A 20,272-nucleotide genomic window follows, 5' to 3' on the forward strand; every position below is an offset into this window, starting at 1 on the left:
CATCAGAGCTCCCAAGTCCTAGTTTAAATGTCATTATGAGCCCTGATTCTTCATAGAGTTAATGGGTCAGTCTGTTAACTGACACCACTGTCAAACCACGCTACCCTTCCATTGTCTGTATAAACATTATTTGTCTTTTCCATTAAATTGTGAGTCCCTGAATGCAAAAGTTCATTCATCTATCTCTGTAGGTCCAGAATCTAGCCCCACATGGTTTGCTGAATTATTAAAGAACCACAGCCAGAGGTCTCATTTAGGGCAAGCTACCTACAACAAATCGAAAAGATCAATCAATTTGGGGGTGGTATCAATGTGGAAAACACCAACAATGAAGAGATGGTGTTATTTTAGTAGTTACTGGTCATTATTTTCTAAGCTATGGCCCATGAATAATTATGATCCCTCAAAGAAAAGTCTTTCCATCTGCCCCCACTTACTAGCCTATGGACCCAAAAGCATAAAATTTAGGTCACAGCAAGATTAAGAGTTCACTTTAGCACTGTAAATGTATCACTTATATTTGATTTAGCTAATTCAATTAAGATAGGCTCTTCAACTTCATACATCTCAATCTGGCCTCCCAAAATATCTTCAGACTATTTAACAAAAGGAAGCCAGTATACAAATAAGTGTCCCTTTGTATAGCAACCTCAGAGGACATATCACCAATAACAGCTATCAGTCTAGAGTGGGAACCCTGAAACCCAAGCTCAAGATCTTGAAAAAATTCTCTTAAAATTAGCTTAATTAGGGACGGGGGTGTAACATAACCAAGATCTACCAAGCATGTCATTTCAGTTGATCATTCAAAATTAAGATCATGTAGCTTCCATAAATTATTTTTTAAAGTAGGGACAGAGCATGAAGGACTCTGCCACTAGATTTAGACCTAATTAAAACAGAACCTAGCCATGTTCACAATAAACTAATTTATAGTACAAATAACATTTACTTTTTAAGGTTTTTGTTTTGTTGCACTGAAGGACTCACGTTATAAACAAAAATTATAGTTTAGAAAGCATTAGTAGTGATGGCTGTACAACTTGTGAATATACTAAAAACAAGTGAACTGGATACACAAAAAAAGAAAACAAAGCATTGCACTTACGTGCAAAGTAAAGCTGCTCAGCAATCTAGTTATTAGCTGCAACAAATTAGTTTTTATGGTGTCTGAGATCCAGTGCCACTGGCTTAATGCAATACTGGATCAAATTATACCAAACAGCTGTTTCTACTATCAAGTTATGCTACGGAAAAGACATAAGCAAATCAAGTTCATAAAAAAATGAATAACAGGGAAAAGAAAAAGTGATGAATGAGTGGCAGAAGGATTGACCCAGAACATACAGGCACTTGATGAGTCATCAGGGTATTGGGGTTCATGATGGTCACAAGCTGATGGAGGAGATCTGGCTGGGACACAAAGAGCTCTGGAGCGAGTTTCTTCATTACATTTTCTAGCTGCTCGGCAGCATACCCTGGGACCCCATACCAGGTTTTTGGCTCACCCCTGGAAATAGATTGTAAAAATAAATCAATTTCAAAAAAATAAATAAATAAAATAAACATGAAATTTCAGTAGCTTCTTCAAATCGCTCACTTAGTCACACACACACACACACTCTCTCTCTCTCTCAATCTGCAATACCAACACAAACAAAATGGTTAACCAGTTCATATTTTTCAGACTCTGCTTTGTAAAACTATGCTACAAAGGAATGTTCAAACTAAAGAAGTATCATTAGAAATGTGATCTGAACATATGTAATGCATTTTCCCCCTTCAAGCATATAAAGTTTAAAACATGAGACTTTCCATCTGAGGTCCCTCAAGATTCTCCCTCCCATTTTCATCTGACCCTTTAGAAAATACAGATTTTCCAGAATTTCTAACAACATAAGGTATCACGTTAGCTACAAGATATGTGGTTACCACAATTTCTTACAGCAATTGACAAGGGATGGCAACTCTCCATCTTCCTTTTCCCTTGTCCATTCTGACAGGGGAGGTTGAATCAAACACTAATAAGGCAATTAGCATTTCTAAAGAGCTCTTATTCTTCAAAGCACTTTAAACTGCCAACCAATTAATCTGTGACATCCCTGTGAGATATGGTAAATACAGTCTTCATTTTACAGCTGGGAGCAATTGCCTAGGGGGGGAGCAGAAGTGATGCTCTGCGTGTATGTGCCCATTCCCTCTTTATTGTGGTACAGCTTCAAATTCCTTTTGTGGGGATTTCAGTGAGTTGCAGATCTCCAAATGTTTTTGTACTTAGAAAAGCAAGGGAAATGGAGGGACAACACACAGAGACCTGAAAAGAGGAAAAGGCTTTGGTCGAAGAGTTTAAAAAGTCCAAATACCTGTCCCCTCTTTCCCCCTACCGCCGCCCTTCACACACACACAAGGACAAGGCCACTCAACTTTGTGTTGCGATGTGAGGATTCAGCATACAAAGCAAAAGTTGGCGGTCCCAGGGACGGGCACCTACACTCCTCTCCTAAGGGCTATTTGGGCCACCACAGCCACCGAATGAGATTTTCCACGGTGACGGTAATGCTCATGTTTTTTAATCTTTCTGTGAGTAAAGACTTCTTTGACAATAGGATAAAAGCTGTCAGAAACGTTATACTTGAAAAATAGCGTGTGCGCCATTTCGAGGGATTCATGTGTTCCCTAGGAAACCTTAAGAACCACTGTCTTAATTTGGTAGGATGCCTGCTCAACAGTAGTGAAAAATCTTTAAGAAAAAGAACAGCTCAGTACTCTTCTGACACAGTCAGGAGACGTATCACAGGTAAGACATATCTGAGATGAAAAAGAAAGTTTCCCGACCCAATTTACATACTATTCACAGGTTATTTGGAATTTCTCACCAGTGCAGGTAGTTAATTGAATAGCTCCAGTGGTCTTCAATATGCCAGCAGAATGAAGAAAAGCACATTCCTACATATAACCAAGGAAGTTTCATGCCACATATATCAGCAGTAATATGGGCAAGGACAGACTGCTCCATCACAGGCATATTGTTCAAATTCCAACCACTATCAAGATATTCCTAAAAGGAGACAAGCATAAAGGTATAGCTATATCATGCTAACATTTTAGAACTGTGACTGTTTCAAAAACTTGGCTGAAAATAGTATCCTCCAAAATACAAAGGCTGAGGCGGGAGAGAGGGAGGAGAGGCCACTAGGCTGACTTCTTGGATGTCCACATATTAGTTTTGCCCAGCCTTGAGCTTTATAGAAATGGACTCAGCATATACTTTTGTATCTGCCCTTTTCGTTTTGTTTCGTTCTTTGGTGGGGGGCCTCTAAAGCAGTATACACAGTATGAATCCATTTATATAAAGTTCAAAAATAGGCAAACTAATCTACGGTGTTACAAGTCAGGATAGTGGCTGTTCTGAGATAGGGAAGGTAGCGAAGGAGAGAGAACAAAAGGGAAGCTTCTGGGGTACTGGTAAAGTTCTATTTCTTGTACTAGTGCTGGTTACATGGGTGTAGTGTTCAGTTTGTGAAAATTCATCAAGCTGTACACATACGATTCTGTACTTTTCTGCGTGTGTTTTACATTTCAAAAATGTTTACCAAAAAGATCTGACTTCCTACTAGGATAGGAATAAAAACCTCCCTAGGAGCTTGCTAGTGTGGAAAATAATAAACTCATAACCACTAAAGTGCAAAGATGACTAGGTCTGGTCCCAATCCCTCGGATTTTCTTTAGAAGAAACCAAAATTTTAGAATCTGAAGGCAAACGGAGGCACATAATTTTCCCATATCACCACAACTTAGTGGCATAGTTGTGACTAGAATTCTTCTGTGGGCTCTTTCTACTTTTCTTCAAGTTGTTAAAAATCTGGTAATTAAGGACTGGCTGAAAGTAATCATAAATTACTTTAACTCAACCAAATAGAATTTCAACTAGTAACTCGAGTTCCAAGCTATATTTATTTTTTGCAGAAAGGCTGCTATTAATCCATATTATGCCCTTTAGATCAAGAATATGTTGAATTATCAGCTTTAAATGCAGGTCTCTACCTCAATATATAAGCATCTCACAGCAAGAGCCTACCTCCTCCTCAGGTGAAAGTTTGATTTTCCCGTCACGGACAGGGAAGCCACTGCCAAATTCCTTTGAGGCAATATCAGCTCCATATTCCACTGTGACATCCTCTTCAATAGTGCTTACCAGTCGCCAAAATTCCTTCTCGACCAGTTCTGTGGGAACCATCTGGAAACAAAACAATGAGGAAGAGGAAAAAAGGAATTTTCTCAGACATTCACAAACTGCCTGTGAGCGATCCGTCTAGATAAGCTAAGTGACAGGAATCACAGGATAGCACCCTAAGGAAAAATTGTGCCCATGATGTTCCACAGTAGATCACAGACAGTCCAGATATGAAATTATTTTCCACAAGGAATTTTATAACTAAAAGAGCTAAGAATTGATTAAGAATTCATGTTCCTCTATCACCAACCTGGCCACTACTGTAAAAGGGAGTCAAGGAAAAGCAAAATGCTCACACATAAAAACTGGGGATATTTTTTTGTTTCAAGGATGTGACACACAGCTTAGGTGACTACTCTACAGTAATAGTTAGCTGTGTTTGAATGATGCTTTACCCTTTGTGATACGTTCAAACACATTATCTGCATCCATCCTTTCATTCTTTTTGCTAAACTTGGCTGAGACTAATGTAGGCAACCATGATGAAAAAGACAGTGCAGAAAATGATCAAAAACAGCAATTACTTATAACAGCATGCACTAATAACATAAAGAGCCACCAGACTCATTGTCTAGGATCTGTTGTTAATGTGATGCAAATCCAGAGGCAGGTAATCCAAAAGCCTATCCATCAAAGTCCTCATCTTTTAAGTAAAATAAAAAGCCAATCACAGATAGAAGAGGTCTTCTGCGAGTCACCAGGACTGGTTAAGCAAACACATGGGGAAATAATATAATGCATGAGGGGTCAAAACAATGGAAAATTTGGGCCGGCCCAGTGGCGTGGTAGTTAGGTTCACATGCTCCACTTCAGCTGCCCTGGTTTGCAGGTTCAGAACCCAGGCGCGGACCTAATACCACTCGTCAAGCCACACTATGGCAGCATCCCACATAAAATAGAGGAAGATTGGCACAGATCTTAGCGCAGGGCAAATCTTCCCCAAGCAAAAAGCGGAGGATTGGCAACAGATATTAGCTCGGGGCCCATCTTCCTCACAAAAAAAAATAACTGAAAATTCAAATGGAGTATTACTTGAATTTATAAGCCCATTAAATAAGCAGTTTGTTTGGGTTTTTTGCTGAGGAAGATTCATCCTGAGCTAACATCTGTTGCCAATCTTCCTCTCTCTGCTTGAGGAAGATTCATCCCCAATCTTCCTCTATTTTGTATACGGGTCGCTGCCAAAGCAGAGCACGCCAAACTTAACCACTAAGCCATCAGGTAAGCCCCCCAATAAGCAAACACTTTAAGTAACTTTACAGCTAATATTAGTGATATTAAGGAAAAACATGTTCACCCATACATTGCTGGGGTCCCATAAATGATACAGCTATTATCTATTATTAACTATTTCTGGGGAAAGAATGGACACACACTCTCATCTGATCTCAGTATTCATCCCAAGAAAAGAATCCAACTAAAAAGATCTACATGCATCAAGTGTTTGCTATAGCACTTTGTTAGCAGTGAGAAAAAACACAGCTTATGTATCCAGAATTACAGCAGAAAACCATTTAATTTTGATGTACTCATCTGATGGAATATTAAATGCTGAATGAAACATGCTTATACTTCTAAGCGAATAAAGGAGAATGTAAAATGAACTCATCCAAAAGTTTACAATACTAACTTATGATAACATGACAATATATAAACATGTTCCCAATTCATAGCACACTGATTGGCACATAGTTTGAGCTGAAAGGATTACTGGTGATTTTCTTTATTGGTATTGTTACTGTTGCTGTACAATCTGTGTGGAAAAGCTTATCTTTACAGAAATGAATTGAAAAATTAGAATGCACTTTAAAGTACTGCGGAATTTTAACACCACTAAACAAATTAAAGGTTTCATTGTGCATGATAATGACTATTAGAGATAACCGCCAACTCAAATTTGTCTTCAGATACACCTTTCTCCAAAAGTTACTAAAATCCTAAATCAAAGCAGTACGTATGTACATACATGGACTGGCATGTTGAAGTAATCAGATTTGAACGCATCTGCCATTTCCCCAAAAGTACGGAGAGTATAGTCCCTGGCTGCTTGTTCAAAGCCAAATGCTTCTTGTGGCTTACTACATTCCTGGGGAGCAAAAAAAGAAAGAAAAGTAAAAAAGAGAAAAAACACTTTTTATTATATATATATTTGTTTATATTTCATTTATTTATATATGTGTGTATATATAGATTACTAAAATTACTTAGGTGGTGTAATTCCATTTAAAATGCCAAAACATTGACAATGGGTATCTATGGATTGTGAAATCCTATCTCTATCTTTTAAGTCATTCAGTGTTTAAGAATTTTTGCAAAGAGCATGAAGCGCTTTTTCAAACGAAAAATTTTTTTACCTATACTTAGCGCTGCCTCTTAGCGCTGCATAGCTGTGGAACTCAGTTCCAAGACCTCCTTCTTATTCAGCTTCAGCCTAGTTTTTTTCATGGGCCTCATTATTATGAATTAACAAATCTAAAACCCAAAGGCAAAAAAAAATATTCTGAAGGGAATTTTCTAAAGCTATTTCTGCCATTAATTCTTACCTGAGCCAAACACTTAGGACACCTCCAGTCTCCCTTGGGAACATCATGGAGTGGTGGGATCAAGCAAAAGGTATGGTAACTGTCATCACACCCATCACACAAGAGAAGCCGGTCCTCATCGTTGCCACTGCCACATAAAAGGCAGACATACAGGTCCACCTGTAGCAAAGAAAATGGGTACAAAACAAAGGGACATGAGCTACTATTTGATTTTGTGAAATTCTAAGAATGAAATGGATCTGAGGCATAATCTAGTCTCTCCACCCTGCTTCAAATGGAAAAATGCTTCACCCTCTATAAGGAATATTTTAAAGATTTTATTTTTTTCCTTTTTCTCCCCAAAGCCCCCCGGTACATAGTTGTGTATTTTTAGTTGTGGGTCCTTCTAGTTGTGACATGTGGGACATCGCCTCAGCGTGGCCTGACGAGCGGTGCCACGTCTGCACCCAGGATCCGAACCAGCGAAACCCTGGGCCGCCGAAGTGGAGCACGTGAACTTAACGATTCAGCCATGGGGCCGGCCCCAATATAAGGAATATTTTAAATAAAAATGCTTCACCTTCTGTAAGAGATATTTCATAATACCTAATGCATTCCCAGCTCTGAAGTGTGATCTCCAAGCTTTCTCAATTGTGTGTTTTAATTAAAGTTTGGTACTTAAATATCCAGCTTTCAGTAGATTAGAAAGATAGTCTTCTAGAAGAATAAGACGTTAGATAATAAATTATCAGCCTAACCAAAACCAGAATTTATAAAGAACTTCAATTTGGCTATGTTTAAAAGGAAAGAAAGGGGCCGGCCCCATGGCCGAGTGGTTAAGTTCGCACGCTCTGCTGCGGCGGCCCAGGGTTTCGCCAGTTGGGATCCTGGGCGAGCACATGGCACTGCTCATCAGGTCACGGTGAGGCGGTATCCCACATGCCACAACTAGAAGGACCCACAACTAAAAAATATACAACTCTGTACTGGGGGTATTTGAGGGAGAAGCAGCAGAAAAGAAAAGAAAAAAAAAGATTGGCAACCGTTGTTAGCTCAGGTGCCAATCTTAAAAAGAAAAAGGCAAGAAAAACTGTTTTAAGTTAATTAACCACATTAAATTACCATTTTATAGTCTAATTAAAGAGTCATGGTTAAGAAGTTCCCCAAATACACAGTGATTAAAATAGTCATTACCTGTTGTGGGTTGAATTGTGTTCCCCCAAAATTCCTATCTTGAGTCATAAGCCCTAGTACCTCAGAATGCGACTGTATTTGGAAAAAGGGTCTTTAAATAGATAATTAATTAAAATAACATGAGGTCTTTAGGGTGTGCCCTAAACCAATAAGACTAATGTTCTCATAAGAGGAAGAGCTTAGGACACAGATACAGACAGAGGTAGGCCATGTGAAGACATAGGGAGAAACCATCTACAAGCCAAGGAGAGAGGGACTCAGGAAAAAACACTATGGACACCTTGATCTCAGAATTCTAGCCTCCAGAACTGTGGGAAGATAAATTTCTGTTCAAGCCATTCAGTCTGTGGTACTTTGTTGTGGCAGCCCTAGCAAACCAATACATTACCCAATAATAGAAAGCTAAGGGAATCTCACTTTGTCATAGTCTTTTTATTGTAGTAAACAAAAACCTGGGCTCTGTCAGCTTTTGATAATACTTTTTTTGGGTCGTGGAGGGAATGGGAAATGGTATTTATGAAGAGAAGATTTAATTGGAATAATTTCAAATTCCAAGATAAAAAGCACTCTTATCAAGCTACTCATTGGGCTCTCAGAGAGGGCAAAGAAGAAAAGCAACTGGATCCTCTCTAATGCTCTCAAGCTTGACTTTAAGTTTCCATCTGAATAAACGGCTGCCCAGTCCTCCACACTCTGCTGGGTCCTCGCCTCGAGGCCCCACTCCTTCTTTTTCCTTTTCTTTTCCTTCCTTGTGGGAAAGCTGGAAAGCATCAACTTAAATTCTGATCTAGCCTTCAGCTCATCCGGAGGGGCCAGTGCTTTATGAAAACTCTGTATACGATCCAGGTCACCATCATTTGGTGCTACACTGAATGTACTCAAGAAAAACAGCTGTCAATGCCCCTCAGATGTTACTTCTATCTTCATGACGCATTTGTGTATTTCCTCAATTATAAACTGATCCTATAACTTGCTAGACAAGGTCTTTTCACTATCAGACACTAAGTTAGCAGTCCTAAGAAAGGAACAAAAGTATAAACTGGGGGAGGCGGAGGAAGGGGCGCGGGGGTTAGTTTCCAACTCACAGCATTGGTAGTTTTTTTAGATCGACTCTTGGGTTTTTCCTTTTCACTTTCTACAATATACTCTTTCTTCTCAATGGGTTCTTGCTTGATGTTGCTTTTCATTTCTTTCTCTGTAAGAAGCAATCCACATTAGCTCTTTCTGTACTCAGCTTTTCTCAGCTTCCTCCCTCCCAAGGTACACACTGGACACAAACCACTTTGTGTTTCATTTTAGCAGCAGCAGCACCCAATGTTATCACTATGTTCAAGGGCTCAGTGCTGATTACTTCATGATAAAATGCAAACTCTCACATCATCTAGACTCCAAGATGTGGGTACTTCTGGAGATGCTGCTCAGGTTTCCATGCTTTTAAAATAGGTGCTGAAGACACAGTCTTCTTAAGACGACAACATACACTGATGAAAGCAAGTTTTTTTTCATTTTGACTGTGAGAGACTGACAACTCACCAACTGCTCCTCTTCCACATTACAGACTATCTGTCCCATGATCTACGATTATTTACCTCTCCAAGTTCCTGGTTCCAAAGACTGAGAATTTGGGCCAAAACGCTGGCTATCAATTAATGAACTGTCCTGTGGTACGGATCATGCTAAACGCTTTCCATACATTAATTAATCTTTTGCAACAAATCCATTTCAAAGGTAAGGAAACCGACATTAAAAGAAGTCAAGAAATATCTCTCAAGTCATACAACTAAATCTGAACCAGGATTCAGATTCAGATCTGTGTTTTTAAAAATCAGTCTACTTTCCACTACATTGTGCTGCCCTTCCACTAACTCACCAATCACCAAGAAGAGCCAATTTTAATAACTTCATTTGCATGTGCCTGCCTATATGGATATAGGATTTCTCTTAACAGAGTCCCAAACCAGTGACTGACATCAAGCAATAACCAAGCAAGCAATTATGAACTAAAATTCAGATTCAGAAAGTAAGTCTGCCTGTTGTGTCTGAAATAAACCTATCACACACTCAGTAAAAGGCATCTATGCTTTTCACAAATCACTTCTTTTCTATGAATGCTACTGAATCAAATTTCAAAGTAGCAACTAGTGACAGTAAAGAAACTAAATCACATTTCTAATAGTCATATAGTCATCTGTTTTCCTCTCCTACTGGTAACTCAACTATGAGAACAAGGACATTAATATATCACAATTTTATTTCTCAAGGCCCAACCCCTTGACTAGTATGTAACAGCTGCTCAAATGTTCTCTTAATTAATAAATGAATAATTATTTTTTATTACTTATTGTTTACTTCTTCCCTATTTGTGGATAAACTTTCTTACCATTTTCACATTTTGGAGTAGGACAACCCATTCGACGTCTCAGGTTATGAGTTCTGGCTTCTGTTGTCTCTTCCAGCTCTATTTTAATATTCATGGCCTTTAAAAAAATTGTCATATACATGAATATTTCCTTTAAAAAGAAAGAAAACTTCTAAAATCCAATTTGAATCTCAAGGTGACTATAATCTTATAAATCATCTCTATTGATAAGCATTCAAAACATACTTCTCTCTCCCCTTACAGGAGAGAGCTCACTTAAAATTATTATTCAAGGAATGAATGAGAAATCTTAGAAGTTGCAAGGGTATTCTTCATTTCAATAGGTAAAAAAATAGGGAAAAGTCAAAGGATTAGGAACAAATTATGGAAGTGTTACTACTCAAACTGGGAAAAGCTTTTATTCTCCTTCTAGAAGCTTCTCAGTTCTCATCTATACATCTTAGACTTTATTCAGTCATCACTAAGCCAAATCATAAAGTTATATACATATCATAATTTCATTAGCCTGTAAGAGTTTGCTGGCTTCTTCCAAAGTCTGCCAGCACTGATGAAAAACTCAGCTTCCACAATTATTTTCTATCGATTCTTTTAGTAAAGCGTTATTACAAACTACTCTTCTAACAATACTAAATTGTTAAGGATTCCCTTATCATTGAGGGCATCTAAAGCCAGTCTCAGTTTCCATTGTTTCTTGAAGTGCTAATACTTACTAGTAAAGCAAAACAAGTTTTGGAGTCTGTAACACTTCAGTATCTGTGGAACTTCATCATTTTTCCCTGCACATATATTCAAGATGTCCACTGCTAAAAGAATTTCTTTCGAGGAGACATCATCATGATTATACGTCATCAAGGCAAACCTAGGCATCCCCAGCATTAGGGCATGTCTTACACATTTAAAGATCAAACAAGAATTGTTTCTTAGACTAGTGAACTTGAAGCATGCTTATGGGGCTTCAAACAGCCGTATTTTTCCATTCTGAGGAAGCCTCAATTCAGAAAAATGGAGTCACTAGATTTTTTCATATTGCCAAATTCCCTAAGTGAAAGACAATTCCCTTATTTATGCATCTCCTCAGAAAATAAAATGGCTTATTTTTCTTCATCCTCACCAATAATTATTAAATAACGACAGATTGATTTAGAAACCCAATTAAGGCAATGAGACTTCCCAGCTCTAAATTGTCCCTAATATATTAATTCCTATATAGGAATTCCTAATTCCTAACATATGCCCATCAAGCAAGGCAGGAACCCAGAACCTTCGCATCTCTGAATAGGAACAAGGTAACTGGGAAAAGATTCTTCTCCCTTTCCCAGGGGACACCTGTCAGAGCAGAAAAATCTTAAAAAGAAAACTGTCCTTCGTATCAGTCTTTCACTCCATCCTGATCTTCCCTCAAGTTTCACCTTCATCTTATATATTCAGTGCCCCCACCAACATGCTGCCTGATTATTTTCTGTCTTAGAATAAATGTTTGCCATAGACTCCATACTCGTTTTTAGGAAGCCAGAGAAAAACAGGTTTCATTATCTTCTAACCTCTATATTTAAAAAATTATTCTTTTCTGCAAAAATCTCCTCAGTTTCATATCTCCTAGTCTTAATCCCCAATAAACACTGCTTAACTTCATGAGGGTAACAGGCAAACCAAACACCACCACAATGATGGCCTCTTCTTCCTAAGGCTCTGAATGGTAATAGTTAAGAAGCTGTCTGTCCAGACACCATAAACGTCTTCGATTCCTTATATTCCTTTGACAGCACAATTTGCCCAAGTGTAAAAGTTAGAATACACACAGCATCCCTCTGAGAGGTTAACAAGGTTCAAAGCTATGAAAAGTATACACGTAAGAGAAATCCAGTGTCAGACAGACATTAGTACTAGGGCTCGGGAATGCTGTCTGATCATCTCACCTCTGCTCTCATGCGTTTTGCTCGTCGGGCTGGGGGGCATGTTTCCGAAGGCTGCACAGACTGCCTCTGGGGAATATCGTGGGGTTTGTACTCCTTGTCCTTTGTGTCTGTGGTCAGGTTTGGCTTCTGCAGACACTAGAAATAAAATACAATTGTACTCATGAATTTCTCTCTTTTGTTAATCTTAGAGAATTTCACTGGATTTGTGCAAGGTATATTTTACAATTATTTACATAGATACATAACAGGTCAGCAATTTTTAAAATCTAAACTAACACAAAAATAAGTCTGTGGGGCTCGCCCCATGGCCGAGTGGTCAAGTTCGCGCGCTCCACTGCAGGCGGCCCAGTGTTTCGTTGGTTCAAAGCTAATAGTGCGGACATGGCACTGCTCGTCAAACCACGCTGAGGCACCCACAACGAAGAATATGCAACTATGTACCGGGGGGCTTTGGGGAGAAAAAGAAAAAAAATAAAATCTTAAAAAAAAAAAAGTCTGCAGTTACCAATCTATCACACCCACACTAGCTTAAAAAATACTTTCAGCAGGTGAATGGTGCTGCTTAAATTTATTTAATTGTTGATGTCATCAGATTACAATAGGCCACAGCAGGCTCCAGGAACGCCCAAGGAGCAGCTGCAATTCTCCCCTGCTTGAAACTGTCAATTAATTGAAGACTCAATCTGTTAGGAAGGCCCTTTATAAGTTCCCCAAATAACCTTCCATATTAAACATATCTCATTTTTTAAAAAGTGTTTAGAAGTAATAAAATAGGGAATCTAATAGGTTTTCTAAATTTGACAATCCTATAGTTTTAAACCTAACTAACAATGTTCTGTTATCCAAAGATATCATCTGAGTTGAGAAAAAAAGTCATTCGACTATTCTCCCTTATTAGTTCGACATATTCTCCCATTTACTTCAACATATTCCCACAAAGTCTAACTCAGAAGGCCAAAGCTAATAGGTAGCCCACAGCAATAACTTTGGTGCTGATCAGACAAGAGTCTCTTCTTGCTTTGATTTTTCTTTTTAGTTTGATTCTAAGCTGGCTGAAAGAGGGTATCTAATGCTAATATACCAAAACAGAGTGACAACAAAATATCAGCACTGAATCCAATAGGAACTTCAAGTAAGTACTACCCCTTCAGAAGAGGACATACATACATCACAAGAAGCATCTTTAAAAGCAGGTTCCAAAATGTAATACTCAGGGTATATTATATCGTCTATACTTGGAATAAGATACATTGAAATAACAACCTTCCAGAACTCTTGGCTCTTTGGGCACCATTACTACCAGACAGTCTCACTAACAAGACTGGCTCCTTCCTCATAACATTTAAAGAAAGAATCCAGAAAATGGGGGAAGGATAAAAGAAAATATAGAACAACCACCTAACAAAATCTACTTCTAACATTTAAGAAATACGATATACTATAAAGATACTTCATCAGTAATGAATTTACCACTGGTACAACAACTTACAAATATTAAATATTCTGCTCATTCTAATTAAACCTATACATCGATATGATCTGGAAATGTTAACTTAATTAGTAAGGGATATCACTCTCCATTCTGTAAATAAGTCCTCCATTGAACATTTAGAGTATGTTGAATGAAATCATGCAGATGGGAATAAAACCTGTCCATCATCTAAATTAACTTCTTTTAATGTATTATATGAACTTTCTGTTTGAGACCTAACAGTATGTGTGACTGTGGAGACATAAATTGAGCTGAATGACAAATTTTATTAAGTGGATCATCAGAAATGCAGATATTATATATGTGGTCCCTATCTCCGACTAGTCTAAATGTTTCCATAATCTATGGTCTGCTTGGTTCTATAAGGATGTTAGAGGCTTAAGGTAAAATCAAGCTCAGAAGCTTTTCAGAATACATATGAAGAGCTTTATTATTTTTTTCCAAACCTCAGTTCAAAACACATACCTGAGGTGTTTGTTTTATATCTAATGCTATCAGGTACAGATTCATTAATTTTAACCTTTGAGAAACCGGGTTGCTTTCAAGTTTTGGCAATTACGAATAATAAAGCTGCTTTTTTTTAATAAAGCTGCACATCCATGTGCAGGCTTTTGTGTGGACGTAAGTTTTCAACTCCCCTGGGTAAACACCAAGGAATATGATTGCTGGATTGTATGGCAAGGTAAGAGTATGTTTAATTTTCTAAGAAAGCACCAAACTGTCTCCCAAAGTGGCTGTACCATTTTGGTTCCCACCAACAATGAAAGAGTTCCTGTTGCTCCACATCCTTGCCAGCATTTGGTTTTGTTAGTGTTCTGAATTTTGGCCATTCTAGTAGGTGTGTAGTGGTATCTCATTGCTGTTTCCCATTCTTGTTTAAAATATATGTATTCCAATTCTCATTTCCTGTAAAAATTATTTTCAAAACTAAACAGGCATAAAAATTTACATACAAAAGAACGCCCATCATAGTATTAAAATTTTTAAAAAAATGGAGCCAACCTAAAAATCAAAAGTCAAGGAGAAATCAAGGTCTGGCAATAAAAATGGAATGCCACAGAGTCATTAAAAACTCTATCTTCAAAAATATTAAATGACATAGCAAATGCTCATGATATGTTAAGTAGGAAAAAAGCAAGCTACAATACTGCATATGAAGAAGACACTCCCAATTTGCGTACATATGCATAAAGACAACCTTGGAAAAAAAAAAAAAACAGGTAAGAGGATTACGAGTGATTTTATTTTCATCATGCTTTCCTTTGTTAGTTTGTGGGGTTTTGTGTTTTTTGAGGAAGATTAGCCCTGAACTAACATGTGCTGTCACTCCTCCTCTCTTGCTGAGGAAGACTGGCCCTGAGCTAACATCCATGCCCATCTTCTCTACTTTACATGTGGGACACCCACCACAGCACGGTCTGCCAAGCAGTGCCATGTCTGCACCCAGGATCCGAACTGGTGAACCCTCGGCTGTCGAAGTGGAACCTGTGCCCCTGACCACTGTGCCACCGGGCTTGGCCCCATGGGGGTTTTTTTTTTGGTGAGGAAGATTGGCCCTGAGGTAGTATCTGTTGCCAATCTTCCTCTTTTTGCTTGAGGAAGATCTTTGCTGAGCTAACATCTGTGCCCATCTTCCTCGATTCTGTATGTGGGACACCACCACAGCATGACTTAACGAGTGGTGTGTAGGTCCATGCTGGGATCCGAACCCACGAACCTGGGCCCCCAAAGCAGAGAGCAGAACTTCACCACCACGCCACAGGCTTGCCCCTTTCCTTTGTTTTGAAACTTTTTACAGTGAATAGATATCAGTGCCTAGAACATGCTTGGCACATAGGAGGCCCCTCAACAGATATTTATCTGTGCTGTGGATGTAATGCTTGTAAAGGGTATCTTTAAATACCTGTTCTTTTCAGACTCCGTATAAATGTTTACATGTTTTTCAACTATGAAACTACACTGCCCCTCTGAAGATGGAGACGAGGTGTTTCTAAAATGTCGCAAGCCATAAAACAGGGAGATTCTCTCTTTCCCTTTATTCACTGTAACTCCCATACAGAGAAAAAAGGTCAATAAGGGGAAAATCTATTGTGGACAACTGGATCTCTAAGTCTGATTCTAAAACAGAGGCATAAAGGTTCCACATACAGCATTCTAAACAATTTCATCCACAGGCTCATTAAACAGTCACACAACATACATTAAAAAAAACCCAAAAAACAAAAAAAGAACCCCTCAACTTTCTGAATATTAGATTTGTTATATTTTTCTAGACTGAAAAGAAAACTCACCTGGAATCAAGAAGAAGAGAGGGAAGAAAAACACAATGCTACAAAAATCTTTAGGATTTAAGCATTACAGATGGTATGTCTATAATATCAAGACAGAGTTTTGATTAGCAGTTTACCCTCTGAAACTCTATCATCTTCCTACCCCTCTATAGCGCAGTGACAATTCTTAAAATTATAGGGCTCACTACTCTAAGAGTAACTAAAAAGGTGTAAATGAAGTATGACATTCTTCTTTCTACCAGGGCCGTGAAATAAGTGGGAGGTTTTTCTCATATTGTTTTACTTTAATTAGAACGAAAGTTTTTATCTGAACATTTTGGCAAGTACCATCTTTGTAAGGAAACAAACATGGCTACACAGAAACTATCAGAAAAGGGATCCCTCAATTTTCCAGCATTATTAAATCCCTCAACCTTTACCAATATCAACATTCCATCTGAAAATCTCCTTGGAGATCTCAGCTGGCAAGAGAACTAGAAGACAAGTATTTCACATCTTGTACCTTCATGTGACAACTAGGAATACACTTTAAATAGTAAATGAATGCAAAAGCATAACCCATAAAAGTAGATAATAACCAACTCCTTGTTGTAAGGAAGAAACATCTATAGTGAAGTTGATATAGATTTCAGCTTTTGACAGCAAAAAGGTTATTTCCTCTACAGTCTCATTCATTCTAAAAACAAACTTCTAAGTATGGCTGCTCTCAAAACAGAACAACCAAAACATCAGAGGAAAAATTGACCAAAGTCTTCTAACCAATGTCCTTCACACATAATAAAGGCTTTTTCATTCCCCCTAAAACACAGTGTACCAATAAGCAGTGAAGTAAAACAGGTTAAGCCTGGCCCCAATACTCACTCTCAAACTGTCTCCAGACAGGAATAAGTTGTAGGGGTTGAGGATTCGCTCATAATGCCCTCTGATATGGGAACCGACAGCTTTGCCAGGAGCAAAACCCATCTTGGTGGCAATTTTGGTCCACTTTCTATCCTTGCAAACCACTGCAAATCCACCTTCTTCTGCAACTAACTGTTAAATAAAATGGCAAAAGAAATGAGACACACCTATGGGGAAATTACTTGTAAATCCATCGTGCCTAGGTATGTAACTCCAAGACCTAAATGTTCTTGGCTGTGGTAATCTTTTAAAAATACACTTTCCAAGTCAAAAGAAAATATACATGTACTATTACTTTTATGCTAGAAAATTAAAATTGCTTTCGGCAGCAAAAACATTTTTCTACTCCCCAAAAGCTACTTCTGAGTTCCCCAAAGCAGTCAAGATTTTCTGGAAGGAAGAACTAGATTAACAATTAAATCTCTAATAAAGAAAGCATCCTAGTACTTAGTCCAACTCAATGATCCTTAAAAATCTCCATGAGATAAGGAGTAGGCAGGATGGTGGTATGTTTGGTGGAAAGTATGCAGGCTTCAGATTGAAGTGAACCTTAAGTTAAGGTACTGAATTATGACACAGTCTTTTCAGCTTGGTCAATTTTCTCCCTGAGCCTCAACTGTCTTATCTGTAATAAAATAGAAAGGAGTATCTTACAAGACTACAAGACTTACAAGACTGAACAGAAAATTTCTTTTCACATATTTCAAACACTAAGTTTCTTCGTAAGGCAAAGAAGATCAAATTCATGCTATCAGAAAGATTATTAAATGAGAGAGATGGGCATTAGCCTTTACCTTATTAAGTTGAAATAAGTCCAAGATCTTCCTCTCCACATGTGGAATTTTCAGAGTACTACCCTGTAACTCCCAGTACTTTGCAATCTGGTCCAAGAAATTCAATTTTACACGAGTCTGAGCCTAAATGACAAAGAATTGAGTTTTAATCTTACCTAGCTTATTTTAAAGTTCTTGCCTATTACCTGTGCATGTGATATTTTCATTCTGAGAATAATTTAAGTGCAATGCCACTTCCCAATTCAAGAGAGAAGCTGCCAAAAACATACAAAATAAAGCTGGTCAAATAATTATACGTTAACACAACAAAAACTTAATTTAGCCAATACCACGTGCCAGGCTAGGAGTTAAACACTCAGTAAGCCTCCCATAACATAAGCAGGAACTCTGAAAGATGCTTCATTTAAGAAGTACTATAAGCAGAATTTTGTGTTATTCGTTAAAACTATCTGACAAGCAAGCTTCTGGACGCCTCCCTTGGTCTTTTTACAATTAGGGTATTTTATTATTTTTTCTGAGTGTGAGGAAGACTGTCCCTGAGCTAACATCTCTGCCAATTTTCCTCTATTCTGTATGTGGCATGCCGCCACAGCACAGCTTGATGAGTGGTGTGTAGGTCTGCACCCGAGATCCGAACTGGCAAACCCCAGGCTGTCCAAGAAGAGTACACAAACTTAACCGCTACGCCACGGGGCCAGTCTCTACAATTTGGATATTTTAAAGGCCTGTCTGTGCTCCCCAAGTACCAATTTCCTTATTTGCTGAATCACAAATCTAAAAACAGGTTTACAATAGTGATTCTATATCAATTTTCTTAAGTCCTGATAGCATAAAGATAACAGGAAATCAGGGAAACTTTCTAAAGGGTATTCCTTTAACAGATTATTTCTATCATCTACAAGTCATTTAAAAATTTTTGTCATTTTTCTTTCCCCTCCTTGTAAAATATAAGTCAGATGGTTTTAGAAGTTTTATCTTGCACAAGACCCAAACTGAGATCAACGTCCAGATGTTCCCAACCACATTCTAAGACCTCAAAATTAGTACCCATCTCCTATCTTTCAAGCTTAACTCAAAAATACATTGAAATACTTGAAAATACAGACACTAAATGCTACTACCACCAATGACAACAGAATTCCAGTGGATATATGTTCCATTTAAGTTGAAAATATTTGGTTTAGCATAGAAAAACAAAATATGGTTCAACACGAAAATCAGACTAGCAAAACATTAATGTAAACAACCTACCTCTATGTTACCAATACCCAAGCCTTATTCACCTTATGCTTTAGGATTTCAGTAAAGACTGAAGAAACACTACCTCTTTTCTAGAGAATCCTCTGTATTCCTCACTCCTCCTCGGGAAATTAAAGTACCTTATTAAATCTAAGTGAAGTTATATATTTGGAAGAAAAGTAAAGCTGGAGAATCTTTTCGATTGGATGGTTCTCAAAGTACATCCCTTTCAAGACCTAAATTCTAGTGACTGCCACCTAAATTTCATAAGGATTTAAATGAATTAACTGGCCAAAAACGATTGGCAAAATTAAGAGTTTTTACTGAAATTTGGTTTCCTGCAAAGGCCTTATTGCCATTTGTTTTACCTTGATTATAAAGTATTGGCAATATTTTAGCTTCACTAAAACCACTAGATTTGTGAGAGAACCTCTTCAAAGAAGGTTCCTCCAGAATACAGGCAACCAGAATAGTAGTTAAGACATTACCTCCAATTCATTCAGCCTCTGGATACGTGGAGTAAAATGAAGTTTGTCAACATCACATGCAAATGGTGGCTGCCAATCCTAGTGGAGAAGCAAAAGCTTTTATTAGAAGAATTTAATAATCCCAACATTTAAAAAATTGTTTTATGATGAAAACTCCAGTTAAGTAAAGTGTGTATCATCTCTAACCACTCAAACAAAACAGAACATAGGGTAATAGTTTCTCAACCTTTACTCTACCAGAACAGCAGAATGTGTATAACCACCCTTACCCAAATAAATGATATATCCTGCAGACACCCCTAACTCACATCCTTCCAATCGAGCACTGTCACTGAGCCTCAACCTCTACTGTAAAATCAATGACCTGGGCAAAAAAGACTTTGACTCCTCTATTCCATAGAAATACCCCTCTTTTTACACAATAGCTATATGTAATAATGTCAAGTTATCTGCAAACTATGTTTACACACGTAACCTTCTAGTTACATTAACTTGTACTATAAAATTGAGGATAAGTTCTTCTGTGGAGGGAAAAGAAAAAAACTGACAACCAAAACCAATTTTAAAAATCATCCTTGGGGCTGGCCCCATGGCTGGGTGGTTTAGTTCATGCACTCCGCATCGGTGGCCCAGGGTTTCACCAGTTCAGATCCTGCCCACAGACATGGCACCGCTCATCAGGCATGCTGTGGTGGTATCCCACATAGCACAACCAGAGGCACCCACAACTAGAATATACAACTGTGTACTGCGGGCATTTGGGAAGAAGGAGGGAAAAAAAAAAAGATTCGCACCTGACCTAACAACTGCTGCCAATCAAAA

The 20,272-nt window shown here is 38.1% G+C and overlaps 1 protein-coding gene across 7 annotated transcripts in view; it reads right to left on the reverse strand.

Annotated features, from left to right (window-relative positions):
• Window positions 1-20,272, reverse strand: part of KDM5B (lysine demethylase 5B) — a 78,016-nt gene that overhangs the window by 27,760 nt on the left and 29,984 nt on the right. For all 7 annotated transcript variants that reach the window (XM_023632600.2, XM_070255925.1, XM_070255929.1 and 4 more), the window contains 11 exons: window positions 19,451-19,528; window positions 17,724-17,846; window positions 16,891-17,061; window positions 12,247-12,381; window positions 10,331-10,427; window positions 9,036-9,145; window positions 6,778-6,936; window positions 6,201-6,320; window positions 4,079-4,237; window positions 2,877-3,058; window positions 1,348-1,510 (listed from right to left, as the gene is read on the reverse strand). In XM_023632600.2, the coding sequence (XP_023488368.2) occupies window positions 1,348-1,510; window positions 2,877-3,058; window positions 4,079-4,237; window positions 6,201-6,320; window positions 6,778-6,936; window positions 9,036-9,145; window positions 10,331-10,427; window positions 12,247-12,381; window positions 16,891-17,061; window positions 17,724-17,846; window positions 19,451-19,528 (1,497 nt within the window). The remainder of the gene's footprint in view (window positions 1-1,347; window positions 1,511-2,876; window positions 3,059-4,078; window positions 4,238-6,200; window positions 6,321-6,777; window positions 6,937-9,035; window positions 9,146-10,330; window positions 10,428-12,246; window positions 12,382-16,890; window positions 17,062-17,723; window positions 17,847-19,450; window positions 19,529-20,272) is intronic.

This window comes from Equus caballus, chromosome 30 (assembly GCF_041296265.1).
Source record: "Equus caballus isolate H_3958 breed thoroughbred chromosome 30, TB-T2T, whole genome shotgun sequence".
NCBI lineage: Eukaryota > Metazoa > Chordata > Mammalia > Perissodactyla > Equidae > Equus > Equus caballus.